At 38.1% G+C, this 19,259-nt stretch overlaps 1 protein-coding gene across 3 annotated transcripts in view; it reads right to left on the reverse strand.

Annotated features, from left to right (window-relative positions):
• usp13 (ubiquitin specific peptidase 13) overlaps positions 1-18,419 on the reverse strand; it is a 33,733-nt gene extending 15,314 nt beyond the window's left edge. The window contains exons 1-11 of one of the 3 annotated variants that reach the window (XM_068591316.1): positions 18,035-18,419; positions 15,708-15,833; positions 13,375-13,435; positions 10,680-10,801; positions 8,912-9,054; positions 8,480-8,664; positions 7,618-7,715; positions 7,331-7,521; positions 6,803-6,874; positions 2,911-2,983; positions 888-1,013 (exon numbers count right to left, since the gene is read on the reverse strand). In XM_068591316.1, the coding sequence (XP_068447417.1) occupies positions 888-1,013; positions 2,911-2,983; positions 6,803-6,874; positions 7,331-7,521; positions 7,618-7,715; positions 8,480-8,664; positions 8,912-9,054; positions 10,680-10,801; positions 13,375-13,435; positions 15,708-15,833; positions 18,035-18,280 (1,443 nt within the window). In that variant the 5' untranslated portion in view covers positions 18,281-18,419. Of the gene's footprint in view, positions 1-887; positions 1,014-2,877; positions 2,984-6,802; positions 6,875-7,330; positions 7,522-7,617; positions 7,716-8,479; positions 8,665-8,911; positions 9,055-10,679; positions 10,802-13,374; positions 13,436-15,707; positions 15,834-18,034 lie in introns of all 3 variants that reach the window. The other 2 variants (XM_068591315.1, XM_068591314.1) reach the window with 2 other exon arrangements.
• Between the last annotated feature and the right edge of the window lie 840 nt (positions 18,420-19,259).

Genomic DNA, 19,259 nt, shown 5'->3' on the forward strand with positions numbered 1-19,259 from the left:
GTTGAAATGTGCTATACAAATAAACTTGCCTTGCCTTATTATTTCTACAGATTATTGGACAAATATGTAGAAATTAGGGTGTGGAAAATCTTAGTAGCATGTTGCTGATCTTCACAATATGAAGTGGAAGAAGTGCCACGTCTGTGTCAGGGCCTTCATCATGGCTGAGGAAGAATATGAAGCATTATCTGGCCTCGCTGTGGAACAGATAGCACCGAGCTATATATATCCAGGTTAAGAGAGACACGTCAGAGGGGCCCTGTGTGTACGTACCAAGCAAAGAGACAGTGTACTGTGTTAAGTCAAAAACAGACCCTCCCCTCCCAATCAGCTGCCTGTCCATATGTGTCAGGACTCAGATGTAATTAGTTGTGTATTTGTAGACCAAGAACATTCAAATATGACCAAAATATATATATATATATATATATATATATATATATATATATATATATATATATATATATATATAATTTCAGATTGACATATCTATCTAAACATAAGTCATAGTATGTCATAAATGTCATAAATGTTCCCTTGGAAGTGATAGCAGTAAATTATTTTCCACAATAATATTTTTTTAGGGATGAACAATATTTTTACACAGCTTGAAAAACACTGAGCATTTTAGGGAAATAATTCATGCAGTTAACTCAAAAAATACAGCACAATGTTTATTTTTTTATTGTTTGATAAACTCAAAAGCTTCTAATAATGCAACACACGCTCCGTAGGTATAATTGTTCATCCTATGACGTCACATACATACCAATGTGACCTCTGCACATAAACTACTACTACTATCTACTGGCTGTGATTTCTGGTCATTTATAATCATTGTACATTTTGAATGCTTTTGAGGCACATAGACTTTTAGCTTCACTCACTTCCACCACGTTGATGATGTGCAGGAGGAACTCGTGGGCATCTTGCTGTCTGTTAGAGGAAAACTCTGGGTGTCCTCTGCTGACCAGAGCCTTCAACATTCGAGGAGAGACGCCTTTCTGCTGGTGCTGGAATGACAACATATGAGCGTCACACACAGACATGACCACCGACCTGTCTCAGAGATAAGTATCAGATCAGTAGTGAATATTTCAGATACACATTGAAAGCATCTTTGTGTGGCCTGCCAGTACCAGGCTCTGTACAGGAGAATTACCAGTGCGGTCCAATAAACACATATTGGCATTTATAGCTTCAGTAAAGACACTTGCTTTTATACCATGCAAAGGGTTTTCAATCTGTAAAATATTATATTGACCTATGCATTAATAATACCAATTTTAGTGCTATTGGCGGTGGCTCAAGGTTAGTAAAGTGATGCAGAAAAGGTACAGCATGACTAATGAATGACAAATAATATTTTCTAGACTGCTGGTACTTCAACATATGATCAATTATCGTTAATTAGTTGATTTAGATTTACTAATAATCTAATTCTGCAAAGTTAGTAATAACTAAAGTTATCAGATAAATAGGGCTGCTTTCTTTTAGTCGAGTTGTTAACTAATAGATTGCTTTAGTCTTCGTCAACTAAGATTTTGTAAGCGAAATATTTTTATTTGTTATGCTTTTTCATGATGAGTGACTACCAAGACCTTAAAAGAATATTTAAAGTGTTGCTTCAATGTTATTCTTCCTGGGAAAACTCAAATCAAAAAACAAAATCGTACAAGTATTAGTCGACTAAGAATTTCTTTGGTCAAATATATATGTAGTGGAGAAAAAAGCCTCCAAAATCAAGTGGAGTAGAAGTATTAAGTAGCATAAAATAGAGATACTCAAGTAAATTACAAGTAGCAGGCAACCTAAAAATGTAACTAGATTCCTACAATACTTGAGTGAATGTACTTAATCCATCAACACTGCCAGACAACCAGTCTTTGTGCTCAGCCAAGCTGATCTCCAACTTGGCAAGCTACATCATATTCATAATCAATTAATTATAAATAAATCCAATGTGGACACATGCCTACATTACCTTGCAACACTATGTGGGCCCACTTCAAGCCACACCAGAGGCATGCATGCAATACAAGTTTTTTTGAGATTGGAGTAAACTTAAAAAGTAATTTTAATGAGAATATATATAATTGCAATGGGTAATACTTCCTGAATACAGACTGACAACAGCATGCCAACTGAAGCCCCGTCACAGCTGTCAATACGTATCCAAACCTGACCCCACCATCACATGTTTAGGAAGTGCAGGATCACAGCTCTGCACTATCAATTACTGTGGCTGGAAGGTTTAAAAGAAGCCCGCGGCTTACAGAGCAAGTGCTTGGCCCTATTATGCTTTAATGGTTTTTGTCTCTTAGTTTCCTAGCAGCAGTGCACTATGTGGTTGAAAAGGCAATTATTTCCTATAATGTGCATTTAATTTGCACAGCATAAACATACAAAGAAATACCAAAATAAATGAATTAAAGAAGGACTTGAGAAGTTACGCAAGCACAGGACAATCATTAACCGGAGCTAATGTTTGTGACAACATTAGGCAGTATGTGGTGAATTAACAACAAAACGAGCTGTGCCTGGAGTTGCGTTCATAAACCATTTGAGTTGCACATGATGGGACTGCAGCCAACAACTATTTTCAGACTAATAAAAAAAGTTCATGAGAAAACTTGATAATGTTTCTAAAAATCCCATCCTCCTTTTGTTTCGAACCACATCTCTCTCGCCGTCGCAATTACAAAACAAACAAAAACGCCCAGGTGTATTAATAACACAGATACACTTGGAAAACATCAAACTGACAGACTGGCACTTGTAACAGTTTGGACATTGCACAAAAAAGAATCACTTCGTTACCACTCAGTATTAACATGCTTCTGTTGGTTATGGACCCAGTTTGGGAGCTGGACATACCCAGTTTAATACCTTGCTTTCTTCTTTCATCACCTGTTCAATGAGTTCAGATTTCATGGGTGGTTTGGAGAACTGGCCTGAGAGCAGTCCATGTCCCAGTTTAGCCCTGCCGAACGACAACAAAAGGAATTAACATCACAGTATATAGTAAGTCTTTAGTATAGTTTGGGGGATTTATTGGATAACACACCATCAGAAAAGTGTAGTTGTGTTTTTACTCCTCGGAGAAAAACCTTTCCAAACTTTCAGATAGCACACGTGGCCTGTTCCACCAGACAGCTAACATGTTAACTCAAGATTTCTCAAAAACCTGGCAAGAATTTTAACTCAGTCCCAAACATTTTAGGAATATATCAATTTTCTATTCTCTGTTTTTCCTAAATCCGTTGGATTCAGAGACGCAATACCTATAATTTATTAACCAACAGTATAGTTTATAAGATAAATCTAGAAAAATATTTACAATTAACTGTATTTCAACTGTAGGGGGCAGTCTCTTAGTCCATTCCAATACAATCAGTTTTACTTTCTTCAAGAGTATATATTAGATTGAGATTATATTATTATTGCATTTAGAAGTATGAAAGCATATCTTAAGCAGGACATCCGAACATTGACTTGATTTCAGCTGTGATATCGTCCCAAGGCTCTGTATATATGTTTTATATTAAATATAATGAATATTCACATGCCTTGCATCATATTAGTTCAAGGTGTTAATAAACATTTACTTTTTTAAAAACATTATCTAACCAAGAAAGCTTCACTGAGATAGGACCTTTATGCTCAGCATGCCCCAAGATGTATTAAACAAAAACTAAAAAAAAGATTCTTCTTACGAGTAAGAAATGGGGTTCTGAATCAATTCAAATATTAATTATTTTCCAAATAATTATCAGACCATTGTGAAAAAAACATCTATTTCACAATTATAGCAATACAAATATTGCTAGAGCAGTCAAAATCTGGAAAGATCTGTATTTGGTACAGGACACACAGTAACATGTTAATCTTATAAAGGATACTTCCACCTATCTGTGAAGATGTATTTAACACTCTGCCTTCAGTGCTTTTGATAGAGGGGTTATATTTAATATCTGGGCCCAACGCTTAAGGAGGCTATCAAATACAAACAGAGACGAGTACAAACATGTTTATCTGGCAATGTGTATCAGAATATGACACATTTGTTGCTTCACATATCTTGATATCCATCCCCTGCCTGGCTAAGACTCTACTGACCTCCATCAGGACTGCACAATGACAGGTATTTACCAGAACATGTGAAGGAAAAGGCTTTCACCCAACATAGTATGTGTTATGGAGATGGAGATTTGTAGAGAAGAATTATCCCTCTTGTAAAACTAAAAAGTCATTATATAGTAATGTTAATCATTTTTAACTAGGAAGAGCATTTCCTGCTGAAAATGCGTTGGAATGCAAAAAAGCTGAAGCATAAAGCTGAAATATTTGAAAGAAATTGCTAAATATAGCTGAACATAGTGAAATATAGTTGAATAAAGCTTAAAAAAGCTGAATATATTTGAAAATTAAATGTATAATTGGAAAAGTTGAAAGGAAAACTGCATCATCTAAATCAGGGGTGTCAAACATACGACCCAGCCCGCCCGGGTGTCCAGTCCAAGAGAAGAAAAAAAAAAGCTTTTTTTAAAAAAAAAAATGAAAGTCAGCCATAGGTGGGGATTGAACCACTGACCCTTTGCTTCTAAGACGGAGTTGCTAACCACTGATCCACAGGCGCAGTTGGTCATACGCCTGATATTATTGGCTTGCCGTGTGTCTACAAAACCATCTGTTAAACCTCAGAAAGTGAACGTCAGTGACGCTGTTAATCCTGACGTCTGTAACTGAAGTGACTTGCACACACGCGCGCGCACACACACGCGAACGTGCACGCGACCATAATAACACTTTAGCGCTGCCGTTCGCGCGGCCGTTTCACGTTAGTGAGCGTTCACTTATGCTGCCGTTCACGTGCGTGCACGGCCGTTTACGTGCGCGACCGTTCACGCACGTGCACGTGCGCACCCGTTCGCGTGTGGGGTCGTTCAAGTGCCTTCAGCCTGCAGATGCACAGACTAAAAGGCTCCTGTTAAAGAGTTGAAAGCGGATTTGAAGATGTTCTTCATTGGAAACCATTCATTTTTAATTTGATAAAAAGCTGAATAATTTTAAAATTTGAGAAGATATGAAAAATGTAAAAGCGTAGATTAATAGCTGAGGGTTTTGTCAACATTTGAAATTTTAAATATCGTCTCAAGCTCAACATATGAAGAAACTGTAAACGTTTGAAGTTGAAGATGATTTGAAGATTTCCCCATTGGGTCCCATTATAAAAAAAATCATAAAAAGCTTAATAATTTGGAAATTTGAAAAGTAAGAAATATGAAAAGGCATAGCTATCGTGTCCTTAAGTAGCTGAATATTTGAATAATTGAACTTTTTTCTGTAGCTGAAAATATGAAGGAGTTTAAGAGGTCCAAAATACGGATGGAAGAAATAGAATAATAATAAAAACTAGGAAGAGCATTTCCTGCTGAAAATGCGTTGGAATGCAAAAAAGCTGAAGCATAAAGCTGAAATATTTGAAAGAAATTGCTAAATATAGCTGAACATAGTGAAATATAGTTGAATAAAGCTTAAAAAAGCTGAATATATTTGAAAATTAAATGTATAATTGGAAAAGTTGAAAGGAAAACTGCATCATCTAAATCAGGGGTGTCAAGCATACGACCCAGCCCGCCCGGGTGTCCAGTCCAAGAGAAGAAGAAAAAAAAAGCTTTTTTAAAAAAAAATGAAAGTCAGCCATAGGTGGGGTTTGAACCACTGACCCTTTGCTTCTAAGACGGAGTTGCTAACCACTGATCCACAGGGGCAGTTGGTCAGACGTCTGATATTATTGGGTTGCCGTGTATCTACAAAACCATCTGTTAAACCTCAGAAAGTGAACGTCAGTGACGCTGTTAATCCTGACGTCTGTAACTGAAGTGACTTGCACACACGCGCGCGCACACACACGCGAACGTGCACGCGACCATAATAACACTTTAGCGCTGCCGTTTGCGCGGCCGTTTCACGTTAGTGAGCGTTCACGTATGCTGCCGTTCACGTGCGTGCACGGCCGTTTACGTGCGCGACCGTTCACGCACGTGCACGTGCGCACCCGTTCGCGTGTGGGGTCGTTCAAGTGCCTTCAGCCTGCAGATGCACAGACTAAAAGGCTCCTGTTAAAGAGTTGAAAGCGGATTTGAAGATGTTCTTCATTGGAAACCATTCATTTTTAATTTGATAAAAAGCTGAATAATTTTAAAATTTGAGAAGATATGAAAAATGTAAAAGCGTAGATTAATAGCTGAGGGTTTTGTCAACATTTGAAATTTTAAATATCGTCTCAAGCTCAACATATGAAGAAACTGTAAACGTTTGAAGTTGAAGATGATTTGAAGATTTCCCCATTGGGTCCCATTATAAAAAAAAATCATAAAAAGCTTAATAATTTGGAAATTTGAAAAGTAAGAAATATGAAAAGGCATAGCTATTGTGTCCTTAAGTAGCTGAATATTTGAATAATTGAACTTTTTTCTGTAGCTGAAAATATGAAGGAGTTTAAGAGGTCCAAAATACGGATGGAAGAAATAGAATAATAAAAATAATAATAATAATAATAATAATAATAATAATAATAAGTTTAATAAAGATTTGAAGAACAATAGTTGGAATGCTTGCAGCATTCCAACTAATAATAAGTTTAATAAAGATTTGAAGAACAATAGTTGGAATGCTTGCAGCATTCCAACTAATAACTATGATTTTCTTTCCACCACAGAGACAGTAGCAGTTGGAAAACACCTTCCCTTGGTTTATGTATTCTAACACTGCATCATGTAACCCTGGAGTCACTTACATTTGTGTGGCGAAGTCCTGGCTGGGGTCAAGGGGTGAATAGTCAAATATTCTCTGAAGATTACCAACATACCTAAAGATCAAAACATATGTCACACGCTCACATCAGACAGAGCACATGGGACGGAGCACAGACAACACAAAGTGGTCCTGAGACGACACTAAGACCGAGCATTGCTCTGAATAACTCTGACTCTTACTCTCAACGCGCTTTACACTACGTGTCAACATTTATCTATTCACACAGTGTTGCCAACCTGCTCATCAGATTCAAATGTATTCATTCACACATTTCACAGCCTGGAGCAGTTCAGGGTTCAGTATCTTGCCCAAGAACACTTTGACATGCGTTCTGAAGGAATGATTAGTGGATGTCCCGCTCTACCTCCTTAAGCAACAGTTGTATCAGTTTACGGCATATAAATAGTGTAAATAAAAATCCACACCTCAAATGATATAGATAATAACATACTGTGTAAAATGAATGATGTGTTTTCCTTCAAGTGAAGTCTCATCATCGTGTACTCACATCCTCTGGAAGTCTGGGATGCTGAATAGGACCTGCATCACTGTGCCGAGGTAGCAGCTGTTGCCCAGGTTTTTGATGCCTGTGTAACCAGAACCAAACACCGCTTTCAGCTTCATGCCCGACTCTTGGATCACCTCCCACTCACTGACCCGCGGCCGGGAGTTATTGTCTGTGTGGTGACCGTTCTCTGTCTGCAGGGAGAGAAGGAAAGAATGTGAAAGCTTCACTGTGGGGCGCCTCACGTTTCGTTTTTTTTGTTTTGTTTGTGCCCAGTTTAGACCACCTACTTTTTTCTGCATCTGGAGCATGTCAATTCCAAAGTGTGACAAGTGTTCTGATATGTGAGGGTCGAGCACAGCTTCCTCCTCCTCAAATGAGTAGATATCTAAAAGCAAAAGATCCGTTCAATCACTATGATGGGCTTACTTTTTTGATCAGACGTCATTGAAAAAGCTTGTTAATATTAATTAACATGTTCATTTCATGCCCCGAAATCTCACAAATTTTCTCTCCAACACAGTTAATAAAATCTAAAAATGATTAGCTTCATGACAGATAGAAGATTTTGCCTTAGGGCTGTCTTGAAATGCATTACATTGTACAAGTGTACATGATGGGGAGGGGGGTGCCTCGTCAGTCTGTCTGTCTGTCTGTCTGCCTGTCTGTCTACCTGTCTGCCTGCCTGCCTGCCTGCCTGCCTGCCTGCCTGCCTGTCTGTCTGTCTGTCTGTCTGTCTGTCTGTCTGTCTGGCTGTCTGTCTGGCTGTCTGGCTGTCTGGCTGTCTGGCTGTTTGGCTGTTTGGCTGTCTGGCTGTCTGGCTGTCTGGCTGTTTTTTTGGCTGTTTTGGGGCTTTGCCAGCCGCCTTAGTTGATTAATAAATCCTCTTTTGTTTGGAACGCTGAATCTCCCGTTAATTTTGTCGCGACGCCCGAGTCGGGTCGTGACAGTGAGTCAGTGTATATCATCTTCACAGTATACCCTTTAAACCCAATATTATACAATAACAGCTACTGTACTGTTTTGTTTCCTAAACGTGTGAATAACACTATCAGAAACTTTACTAGAACTTTCTTTGCGTTAGTTAAACTAGGACACTGACTAACATCATGTACTAATTCAGTTTAGATAATCAAGTCATGTATTTTGGACCTGCTCCGTCTGGGGTGATGGTCTCCATTTTGATAGCTAGGGGGTATTTGGTCTCTTTGTAGTGCTCCAGAGCGTGGCCATTGCCTCCGCTTCCATCGAAGAACCACTTCCCACAGAGCACTGCTCCATCTGTCAGGTTCAACCACAGGTTTTCTCTCATCACGCACTTCTGACACTTCCAGCCACTAATGACAAAGAAACAGACACTCTTGTTACTTTTGTTTCCTGCAGTCATGCAAAAAATAACTGAATGACTGCATTCTGCTTACAAGGTAGTAAAGAAGTGATCAGATTTACATTTAATAGACTTTATTGACAAAGAAAAATGCAGGAGACAATGAAAGTTGCGCAAATTAAACCATTGTTTTGAAATTTGAAGCCAACTGTATCAACAACGCAGTAGTGTATCAGTGTGGCTTGGTCCCTTCCTACCTGGGTGGGATCCTGACCCCATTATCCAGCTGTCTGAGACTTCTGGCATGTCTGGACACCTGGATCTCCTCGTCCCAGGATTCTGCCTCCGGCTTCTTGTAAGCTGATGGTGCATTGAGCACTGCATCACAGGCGATGGTCACCTGGACGTCATAGGAAACGACAGAGACAGAATGAACTTCTGGAAGTGGATGTGATTCAGGTTAAGTAAAAAAATAAACACACACACACACACACACACACACACACACAAACATTGAAAAGAAAATCTAAGGCTGGGTTGCACCAACAAGGATTAAATTAATCCTGGTTTAGGTTATTAAATCTAGGTTTAAACTGGTTTATATTTAATCACAGATGTGTTGCACATCCTAATTTTAACCCTGGATTAGTTAAACTAGTTTAAACTAGGGTTAAAACAGGATTAGTTTATGTTCAATGTCCGCCATGATGGATTCCGAAGAAATGTAAACAAATTCACAATGTACGTTTAACAAATACGGAACTAAATAACCTTAAATAAATGCAATCTTTTTCCTAAACTAACCTTGTAGCATAAAATCACAAAGCTACTAGTAGCTGGAGAAGTGTTGGCACGGCAACGTTCCTCTCACTTCGATGCTTGATTGCTGGTTGAGGTTTATGACAGACTCCTTTGTGAATCTATACGCTGTGAAAACTTGCTGTTGTCATAAAATTCAATTGGGTTTAACTTATCTCTAATTTTCCTGTGAGGAACTCTTTCCTCTAACTCCATCCAGCGAAGATATGCAGCCACGTTGTCAATAAACTGGAGATAAACCTCCTCCAGGGGTGGTTTAAATATAACTGCTAATCCAGGTTTAGTCTAGGTTTAAGATAACTGGTGCAACAGATTTGATTTTAATCTTGATTTATATGAGTCAAACCAAGATTACCAAAAGGTTAGATTTACCCAGGATTAATTGTAAACTAAGGTTAAACTAGGTTTAATATTTGGTGCAACTGGATTAAAAGACAAACCTGGTTTAAACCTAGTTTAAGAGTTAATCCTTGTTTGTGCAACCCAGCCTAAAGGATTAAGAACCTTTCTCTCTCTGTCTGCATTTGTTAGATATTCAAATGAGTATTACTGTAGAACTATTAAACTTCTATGAACTAACCTTAAATGTAAGTAGGCAATAACAGTTTGTAGACAGGACAAAAGTGGATATGCAAGCTCTATGCAAGACTTTGTGAAGCTGTGCCACATATAGCAAAACCAAACAAAAAGAAAAACAGGAGACAAATGTCTCCTCTGGACTCCAAGAAATGAAACACAAAGCCAAAAAAATGTTTAAATTCATGTTTCTACCTTCTATATATATATATATATATATATATATATATATATATATATATATATATATATATATATATATATATATATATATATATATATATATATATATATATATATATATATATATATATATATATATATATATATATATATACACATACACATACATTTATATATATACTATGCAACTTTAAAATCTGCCACCAAAACCCATCCAAAAGAAAGCATTCAGGTGAGCTAACCACTATTAGGTTGATTGAAGCCCAAAGGAAACTCCACAGAATATATTATATTCTTGAGTGGAAAGTTTTAAATATGTGACCATGAAAATATCACTTAAATTTGAACAAAAGAATGGTTCCTGGCTTTGCGGTTCTTCGGGAGTGCACCCTCCCCATCGACATGCATAAAAACACACAAGAACTTGTGCAGCAGCGACTCACTGACCAGAGCGGGCAACTCCTCAATATTTGGTAAGGGGATCTCGAAGTGGTCTGGAAAAATTACCAGCTTGGCCTCATCTTCATATTCATAGTCCTCTCCGTTAAAATCACGGTTTAGCTCTAAATCTACAGGGGAGGAAGTAAACATTATGTTACTGTTTTGTTATTCTTTGTTCTTTTCTACTCTTGAGAGCCAGGTTTGTTCTTTTTTTATGTACAGTCTAAAGATGGAGTGAGTGAAAAATTAACGCACAGATTAAACTTTTAACAAGTAATATCACCAACAGTGACAGGATGACTTCATACGATGCCGATGACTCTTTTGCTAACACACAATACACGTAGAGCTATATTAAGCCATTTATCAGACACTCTTCTCATCCACAATTTATAGAGGTACTGCTCAGGAGTACTGAGGCATCTCTGACGTTTATATGGGCAGCCATGGTACCCTCATTGTATTGTTGATTAGATCATAAGACTAAATTGTTTTTAAATGAACACACTTTCCCAAGATGGCATTTTATTTCATAAGAGCATCAGTCCAAAACCCGAGACATTTAGTTACTATTGAGCTGAAACAATTAGTCAGTGAGTTGATTTGTGGATCAAAAGGTAATTGCAAAAAAAAAAAAATTTGATAATTAATTAATGATTTTCCTGTTTCCTATTTATGGTTGTACGAAACCAGGCATATGAAGACGTCATCCCAGGCTGCAGGATTTTATGGATATTTTTTTTTACAATTTTTTGACCTTTTTATCCTTGACCAAACCAAAACAGTAAAGATGAATTCATACTGGTAATAATTAAATTCAGTGTAGTTTTCTAAGTAAGACAAAGAGAGGCGATACACATTTTCTGCCGATCAGCTCATAAATAGAGACGGGACAAGATTGCGGTAAAAAAAAAATGCAGTGAAACACAGTGAAATCAAATTACATTTTGTGAAGACACTATTTTCATTGCAATACAAATTAGACATACCTGGTATTTTGGGGTAAATCATTTTTAGTGGAAAAACAAACAAACAATCTCTTTTATTTTTTTTTCTGTATTCTATTTTTCACTTCTCTACCATGAAAGTGATCTTGGCAGCTTATTTAAGTCACTCATTTCATAAAGATATTCACAATTACCCAACAATGGAAATTCACCACTATCAAGTTATTGTGAGTGTTTTTCATCGCGATCTGCGGTATGAACCTATCACATCCTATTTCTCAATCATCTAATCATTTAATGTATTATGTAAATTACATCAACCCTTAGGAAGGGAAATCTAGAGAGTCTCTTCTCTTCCGTCACTCTCCATACAGAGTTGTCTGTTCTCCCCTCCGGCCTAAAGTCGTGTTATGACTCATGAGAAACAGGATCATAGGTTATCCCTGACACTGTTATTGTGCGCACTTCATATTTGTAGTTACCAGCTAGATTAGGTCACTGAACTGGTATGTAGATAACGATGAGTACATATATGCCCGCTGTCACATCAAAGATCCAAAATGGACGACAGAGAGAATCGTTCCAGACAAGTTTCTATTGGAGAGTCAGATGTTACGTAGGGGATTGACCTCCTGGATAGCAATCGAGAGGGACTGGGTAGTAAGTCTCTTTAGCAGTGGACGATGATCACACAGAGACATCAATTGCATTGAGGGTGAGTGGAAGGAATTCCTCCCTGCCAAGCCAACAGTGAGAGAGGCCGGGTGAGAGACACCTGGCCCTTACCGAGCAGCGTCATCGCTGCAGTTGAAGTGTGTCAGCGTGGTTGACAGGTGGTGGCAGCTGGGAGGTCGACGACCAACCGCCCCCTCCCTGGATTGAGGAGGAGGAGGGGGCGGAGCAGTAGACCAAGCTTTGATTTAGAACAGTTACCAACCACATATACAAATAATTCGGCTATACTTGGACCACAGGAGGAGAGGCCTCATCATGGGAAATATCTGACGCTTTGGGTTAAGGCCGGCTGGAGGGGCAGCTGGCGCGTCACCACAGTGTAACAAACAATAACACAATAACACCCCTCAGCTTGTAACGGAGGGGTTCTCTGAGCAGAAAGGGGTTTCAGACCACATAAATCATAATTACTTTAATATTTAAAAATACAGATTTTGGTCAAGCTTCTAACCAGTGTTCTAATGGCCAGCAGGGAACGTCTTGTCTGACTGTAAGAAGCAGTCAGATTGAATAGAAATCTGTGAGAAAATGACCCTAGTTCTCACTTGATTTATTACATCAAGCATTGTAATACAAGGCAGAGCATGCTTTAAAGCATGGCTACCTTATGAATGTCTTATTCAGCGTTCGGTTGTACTCGTCTACCCTCTCGTGTAAAAAAAAAAAAACAAGATGACAATGGCCAAAAATCCAAACGCAAGACTTTAAAGCCATACTACTCAAACCAATAAGTGACGTCATGATGACGATCTCCATTTTTTTCTATCCAGTCTTCGGTTGTGGGCTGCTGTAGAAACATGGATGTGCAACATGGCGGACTTCATGGAAGAAGACGCGCCCCAATGTAGATATGACGGGCCCATTTCTGATCTAACTAAAACACAACAATTCTACTTTTGGGTGATTATACGCTAATGAAAACATAGTTGAAAATATAAATCCCAATAAATCCCCCTAAATCCTTCACACGGGTGCTTTCGGTAAAGGGTCTGAGTACTTCCTCCACCACTGTAACTCACCTAGAAATACTTTTCCATTTCTTCGTCTGGGGATGGCGCCTGCTGCAGCTCCTGTGGCTTTCTGTGGGAAACAGGAAGAAAGACATTACATTGGATCAAAGAACCCTCTTTACGTTAAAAGCACCTTTTAACACCTTTGATGATTCACAATGTAAAATGCTGGAAAAGACTTTTATGCTCTGGTGTGACAGAAGGTGCAGATGGTTGTAATTTTGAAATAGATGCTGAATGTTCCAGTTGCCAGGTCGGGTTACAAAGCGAGGGGAAAAACCCCTCTGTGGCTTGGTCAAAATTAAAGAATGACAAATGAATCTGCTTCAGTTGCAGTTTGATTTGGTGACTTGAGACAGATACCTTTTACATTACGTCAAGCAGCATGTGTTTGGGTTCGTCTTTGCCCATACAGTGTGTCATAGTGTTTCTCTCCTGTGAATTTGCCAAATTGGCTGGCTGGCAGCAAAACAACACCGACAGGTTTCCTATTAATCTCATCATGTTCTGGTGGCGGCTTCCCGACCACGCAGCAGGGAGGACTACACGGTGGCAGGCAGACAGAAAGACAGAGAATGCTGACACACTTAAGACCAAGTGGACTCATGGGGGGGGGGGGGGGGGGGTTGAAACAGCAGACACAGGAGCCTGCAGAATGTAAGCAGCTGTTTCAGGCCCAGTCCAGGCATGGAAATAGCGGCTCTTTACAAAGCGGAGCTTATCTCAGGGCAATTAGAGCCAGCGAGAAAACACGGCAGCAGCTTTTGTTGTTCACCACCAACTTTTAAAACAGAGGCTTGTTTGGGTTGATATGTGATTTTACATTTATTTATTTATTTATTTTTCACAAAGAAAAAGAGCTTTGTGGAGTGACAATATAATGCAACAGCCTAAAAAAAACGTTAAAATCGAGTTGATTCAGTCTCAACAAATATTTTACAATCTTTGTGAGTTTTGTGATTATTTATTATATGTTTTTGTTATTGTTTACTGATATGAGCATATTCTGTTGAAATCTTATGTTGCAGTCAGTTTAATGCTATTATTTGAATTTCTGAAGTGATTTTATATATTGGTAAAAATGGTATAATTTATGGGTGTGTAACTTCAAAATGTTCTCTTGATCATTTTTAAGGCTGTTTCTCGGACTGCACCATGTAAATTGGTACAAATTACGGGGAAGATAAGAAATATCTTAAATAAAACGTTCCATTTTCATCTTTCTTCATTTAAATGTTAATGAACAGGCATTCCAGCTCCAATAATATGCAAACAATGTAATTTAAAATCGCTGATGTTAAAAACAACCTTTAGTGTTTTACCTAAAGCACTTTTCAATGCTGCATGCTTCTGCAGCATCAGACCTGTGATCCCTAATGGCATGCCTACGAACTAAAATACTAATAGCTACTAATAAGTGGTGTAAACGTGGTCAAATACTCAGGGACTTCATTCAATGAAGAATGGGTAACATGTTAATTTAAACTTCCCTGCATTCCTGAGCAGTATCCAATAATATTTAATAAATGGTTAATACACTATAATGTAGTCGTCAGCAGCTTTAAGTACATTTTAAGAGTTTATTAATGTACAGCATTTGTCAAAAATGATAACTTTAACAACTATTACTCCTCCATTTATGGATGAAAAAGTAATAATTGTTGAAAAATATGTTTAGAAACATTAGTATTGTGTTATAAACCAGTGTTTATGTGCTATTACAAATGTATCAATTCCACTTTACTACTTTTTTCCCCATGTTGAGATTCTCAAAGTGAATTAATACGGTGTGCATAACTCTGTCAGGTAATTTAAAAAAAGTAAATCTGTTTCTTCATTCTAACATAACTTTTAAAAATGTGTTTTCTATGCAATTGAGATCTGCTGGAAGCTGGCAAAAATCTGCCTAATCATTGAAACAAAGTTAAACATTAAAGAAATAAAAACAGTTTTACATTTGAGTTCATATCATATTGGTTGTAAGTAACCACTTTATTGTGGTGGCATTTGATCTAATATCTATCATATCATCAGTCTGTCTACTCCTTTTTGTTATTGTATGTTTCGTTTAACTGTTTACTTATATTTACTGTTACTTCATTTTTATTTATTTATTATTTTGTTTTATTTACTAATCTCTCTTGTTTCTCTAGTCCCTTAGTTGCTGTAAGAATGTGTTGCTGAAACTAATAAAGGATTATGTTATTTCTCTTAATGTCTCTTGTGTGTTATTGTTTTATTGATTGCCATTTTGAAGTGTGATGTTTAGAAGCACAATATAAACAAATACTTTATACTTCCTGTCATAATCAGCAACAAGGCAGGGCAGGTATGAAACGTACCTCTTTGACATGTCGTTTGAGGTGCATGTAAACGCTCTGCCCTGTTTTGCGATAATGTCTCTCCACATGTTCTCGTCCAAAGCCCAGGAATGTGTTCATGCACACATAAAGGCCTCCCTCCGACTCCTGCAAACCAAAACAAACAATAACAATGAACAGCAGCACAAGGTGAAGAACCACCAACACAACAGCTCATTAAACACATTGGAAACAAAAGTGCACATGACTCAGAAAATCTATACTTCTATACTTAATTAAGAATTGGTCTCTATATTGCATAATTTTAGAGTACCTGGGAGGCAGTTTTTGTACTTGCAGTGTATTTTATATATCACACAAATATGTTCTAATCTGATACACGGAGGAAAGGATGAGAATAGTCATTTCGGTAAAAGCGAATGACTTATGAGAAAAACAAGTTAACATTAAAGCAGAATTTTTTCTTACTTTGACCACAATATCTAATATAGTTACTAGTAATGTAACACAACATGGAAATGCAATTAAGAGAGATGTGCTAATGATTCAAACACATTTTCAAAAAGTCTTTTTTGCTCAAACAGTCTTTCTCGCATTTTGTCTAACAGCCAAAACAGAAAAATTCTTACACAGAAAAATAAATATTTTACTTTAATAAAGAAAATGCCTGCTGCTGATAAGCCTGTTCCTTAATCACAATCACCTTAAAGCCATTTTTTTTAGCCAAAGAATGTCTCTTATATCTTGCTTTTCTTTTGCAGCTGTTGTTTTAACTAAACAATAAAGAATATGGGCGTCCTGTTCTACCCAGCTACATAAAAATGTATTTCATTAACCAAGTAGTAGCTCTTTGATTTGGGGCATCAAGAAACCTGTAGGTTAAAAACACAGTAACCTTATTCCTCATAAAACGACTGGTTAGTCCTGAGGGCTGAGGCCTACACATGTCACCTCCGACGACGTTGACTTACCGTTTCTGAAACTTGTCACAGGATACAATAGTATGATCATTTTGTCTGCATGTGACTTGTGGCTCTCATTTCAATGTGTTAAAGTGCAGGACACTTACAGTCCGTGAGGAGTTGTAACAATCTCCTGCACTTTCACACGTGGACTGTCAGAGACCAAATACATCATGACTACCTCTTCAAAACTACCCTAAATTTGCAATCAGTGTGGGCCTTATAAACTCATTTGATAAACCTTTAAGTGGCCCAGAGTGACATATGAGCTTCAACAGTGCAAGGATAAAAATAAACCAGCCCTCGCCGAGCCAACATGATGAACTCCAGACAGCTGAGTCACCTTTAAAAAAGTTTCAATTGAGAAAGTAGGTTTTTTTTTTGTATGTTGACGTTAATACAAGTATGAGTTAACAGTAGATTCTCATATTGAAATGTTTTTGTTTTAAATATCATACATCTAAATGTTGATGTTTTGACACTATCCCTTCTTCTCAAACTCAGAAGAAATAGAAGAGAAAAGAAAAATTCAGAATATAGATCATAATGGCTCTAGTGATACAAGAACATACAAACCAGAATACTTATATAAAAGGCCTATTTTTAATTAATTCTTACATCATGAATGACTTTTTTACAAGTCATAGTGAGTCACAAAAACAGAGTAGTAAATATTAACTGTACATATGTTCAATTGTTATAAACTATGAAATGCTATATTTTAAAAATCCTCTTATCCTCTCTCTTGAGAGGAAATGATAGAAACATATTTATCAATATTTAAACTTCTAGCTGCCACTGACACTTTAAGTCCCTTTTTAGACAGATCATAGTCGCCCCCCCCCCAAAAAAAAAACTGTCTGGAAACTCTTTTTGCACACACACACACACACACACACACACACACACACACACACACACACACACACACACACACACACACACACACACCAACAGACACACACAGCGACACGCATGCAACCTTACTGGGTTGCTAAAGCTTTTGAAAGGCGTGTCAGCAGCTCGTGTATCGTGAGAGACGCGGCGATGTGGCCTGAACTGCACCTTCTACCTCTCCCTGCACAAAGGGAAACCCCTCCATCCCTCTCTCCTGAGACGTTCACAACATTTAATTATTTATTTTCTCTTTACGGGGAAGGTGGCCGTAGAGACACATGTGCGCGCGCACACAAACACGAGAGCGCGCACAAACACACACACACACACACACACACACACACACACACACACACACACACACACACACACACACACACACACGTTACAATAGATTCACGTGTGGCGGTCTGTCAGCCTGCCTGCGACGCACATCCACCCTGCCCAAACACCCCGCTCGTGTCTCGGTGTGCCTGTGTGGTTACTTACAGGGGAGTCGAAGGAAAAGGCGCACTCGCTCTTGAACACCCTATCTCCTGTCCTGGGCACCCTGACGGTGGGCATGTACGGGACCAGCAGCTCTCCGAGGTCTGCAGCCATCTTCGCATTCCTGCTTCTCGCACCACAGTGCTGCGGAGCCACCGGAGCAGCGCTGTCAGAGGAGAGGATGCTATTTTTAAAGCCCTCCGTCTCTACATTCCTCAAGCTAGGGGGGGATGTGACGCGGAACAACATAAAAATAAAATGACAGAGAGGCTGGTTGAGGAGGCTGGTTGCTACGTAGGCGGCAAAGGCTAATGAAGGCTAATGGTGTTCTTTAGTGGGAAAAAAAAACAACAAAAAAAACCTTTGACCTGCGAACACATTGCATTGCTATTGTTGACTGCGGTGACGTTGCTATCTGCACGAGGACGCTTTACCAGAAAGGGCCCCTCCCACATCTGAAGATGATTCAAAAAGCCGCTCACACTTACAGCGTGTTACACCCAGAACCGTGTAAAGAAATAGTTAAGTCAACGGAAAAATGCTTCATTGTCACGTGATTCAGGAAGCTAGCATAAAGTTCCTTGGCGGGCAATTTCCATGTGTAGATATTGGTAGAAATCTGCACAGATAGAATTATGATTTTTGACACAGACACATCAATTTTGTGTGTGTTTCTTATGTGCTGATATTTGAGGATTAGTACATATGACAGCTAGAGATACCTGCCGTGATGACATTTTAGGCTAAAGTTCCCTTGTTTAAAAGAAGTGAGATTTAGTAACATCTCGTGGTGAGGTTTCATATTGCAGGCAACAACATACCCTTCCGTTCACACTTCCCTTTCTTCGTATATCAGAGAACTACAGTGGCAAGGAGCTACTCTTATATAATCTTTTCTTTTTAATGCCTGAAATAAATACAACTCACACTTGTATTGAAAGCAAATTAGGATAGTGGTTATAAAATTGGGGTAGGAGACTTTTCTATTTAAAATTAGCATCCATTCAAAAATCCTTAAAATATATATTAATTTCATGAATATTCAATAAAACAAAAGTGTAAATTCATAAACTTTATATATAAAATAATTAATCAGATTGAGATGGCACAGAACTGTGTATTAAATCATTTTTTCAACCCAAAATGTTTTGTGCTGGTTAGGGGTACTTGGCTAAAAAACTATTTCCCAGGGTGTACATCACTCAAAAAAGGTAAAAAATAAATAAAA

The sequence above is a fragment of the Clinocottus analis genome, unplaced genomic scaffold (assembly GCF_023055335.1).
Source record: "Clinocottus analis isolate CAN_PGR_092001 unplaced genomic scaffold, fCliAna1.0.p SCAF_25, whole genome shotgun sequence".
Taxonomy (NCBI): domain Eukaryota; kingdom Metazoa; phylum Chordata; class Actinopteri; order Perciformes; family Cottidae; genus Clinocottus; species Clinocottus analis.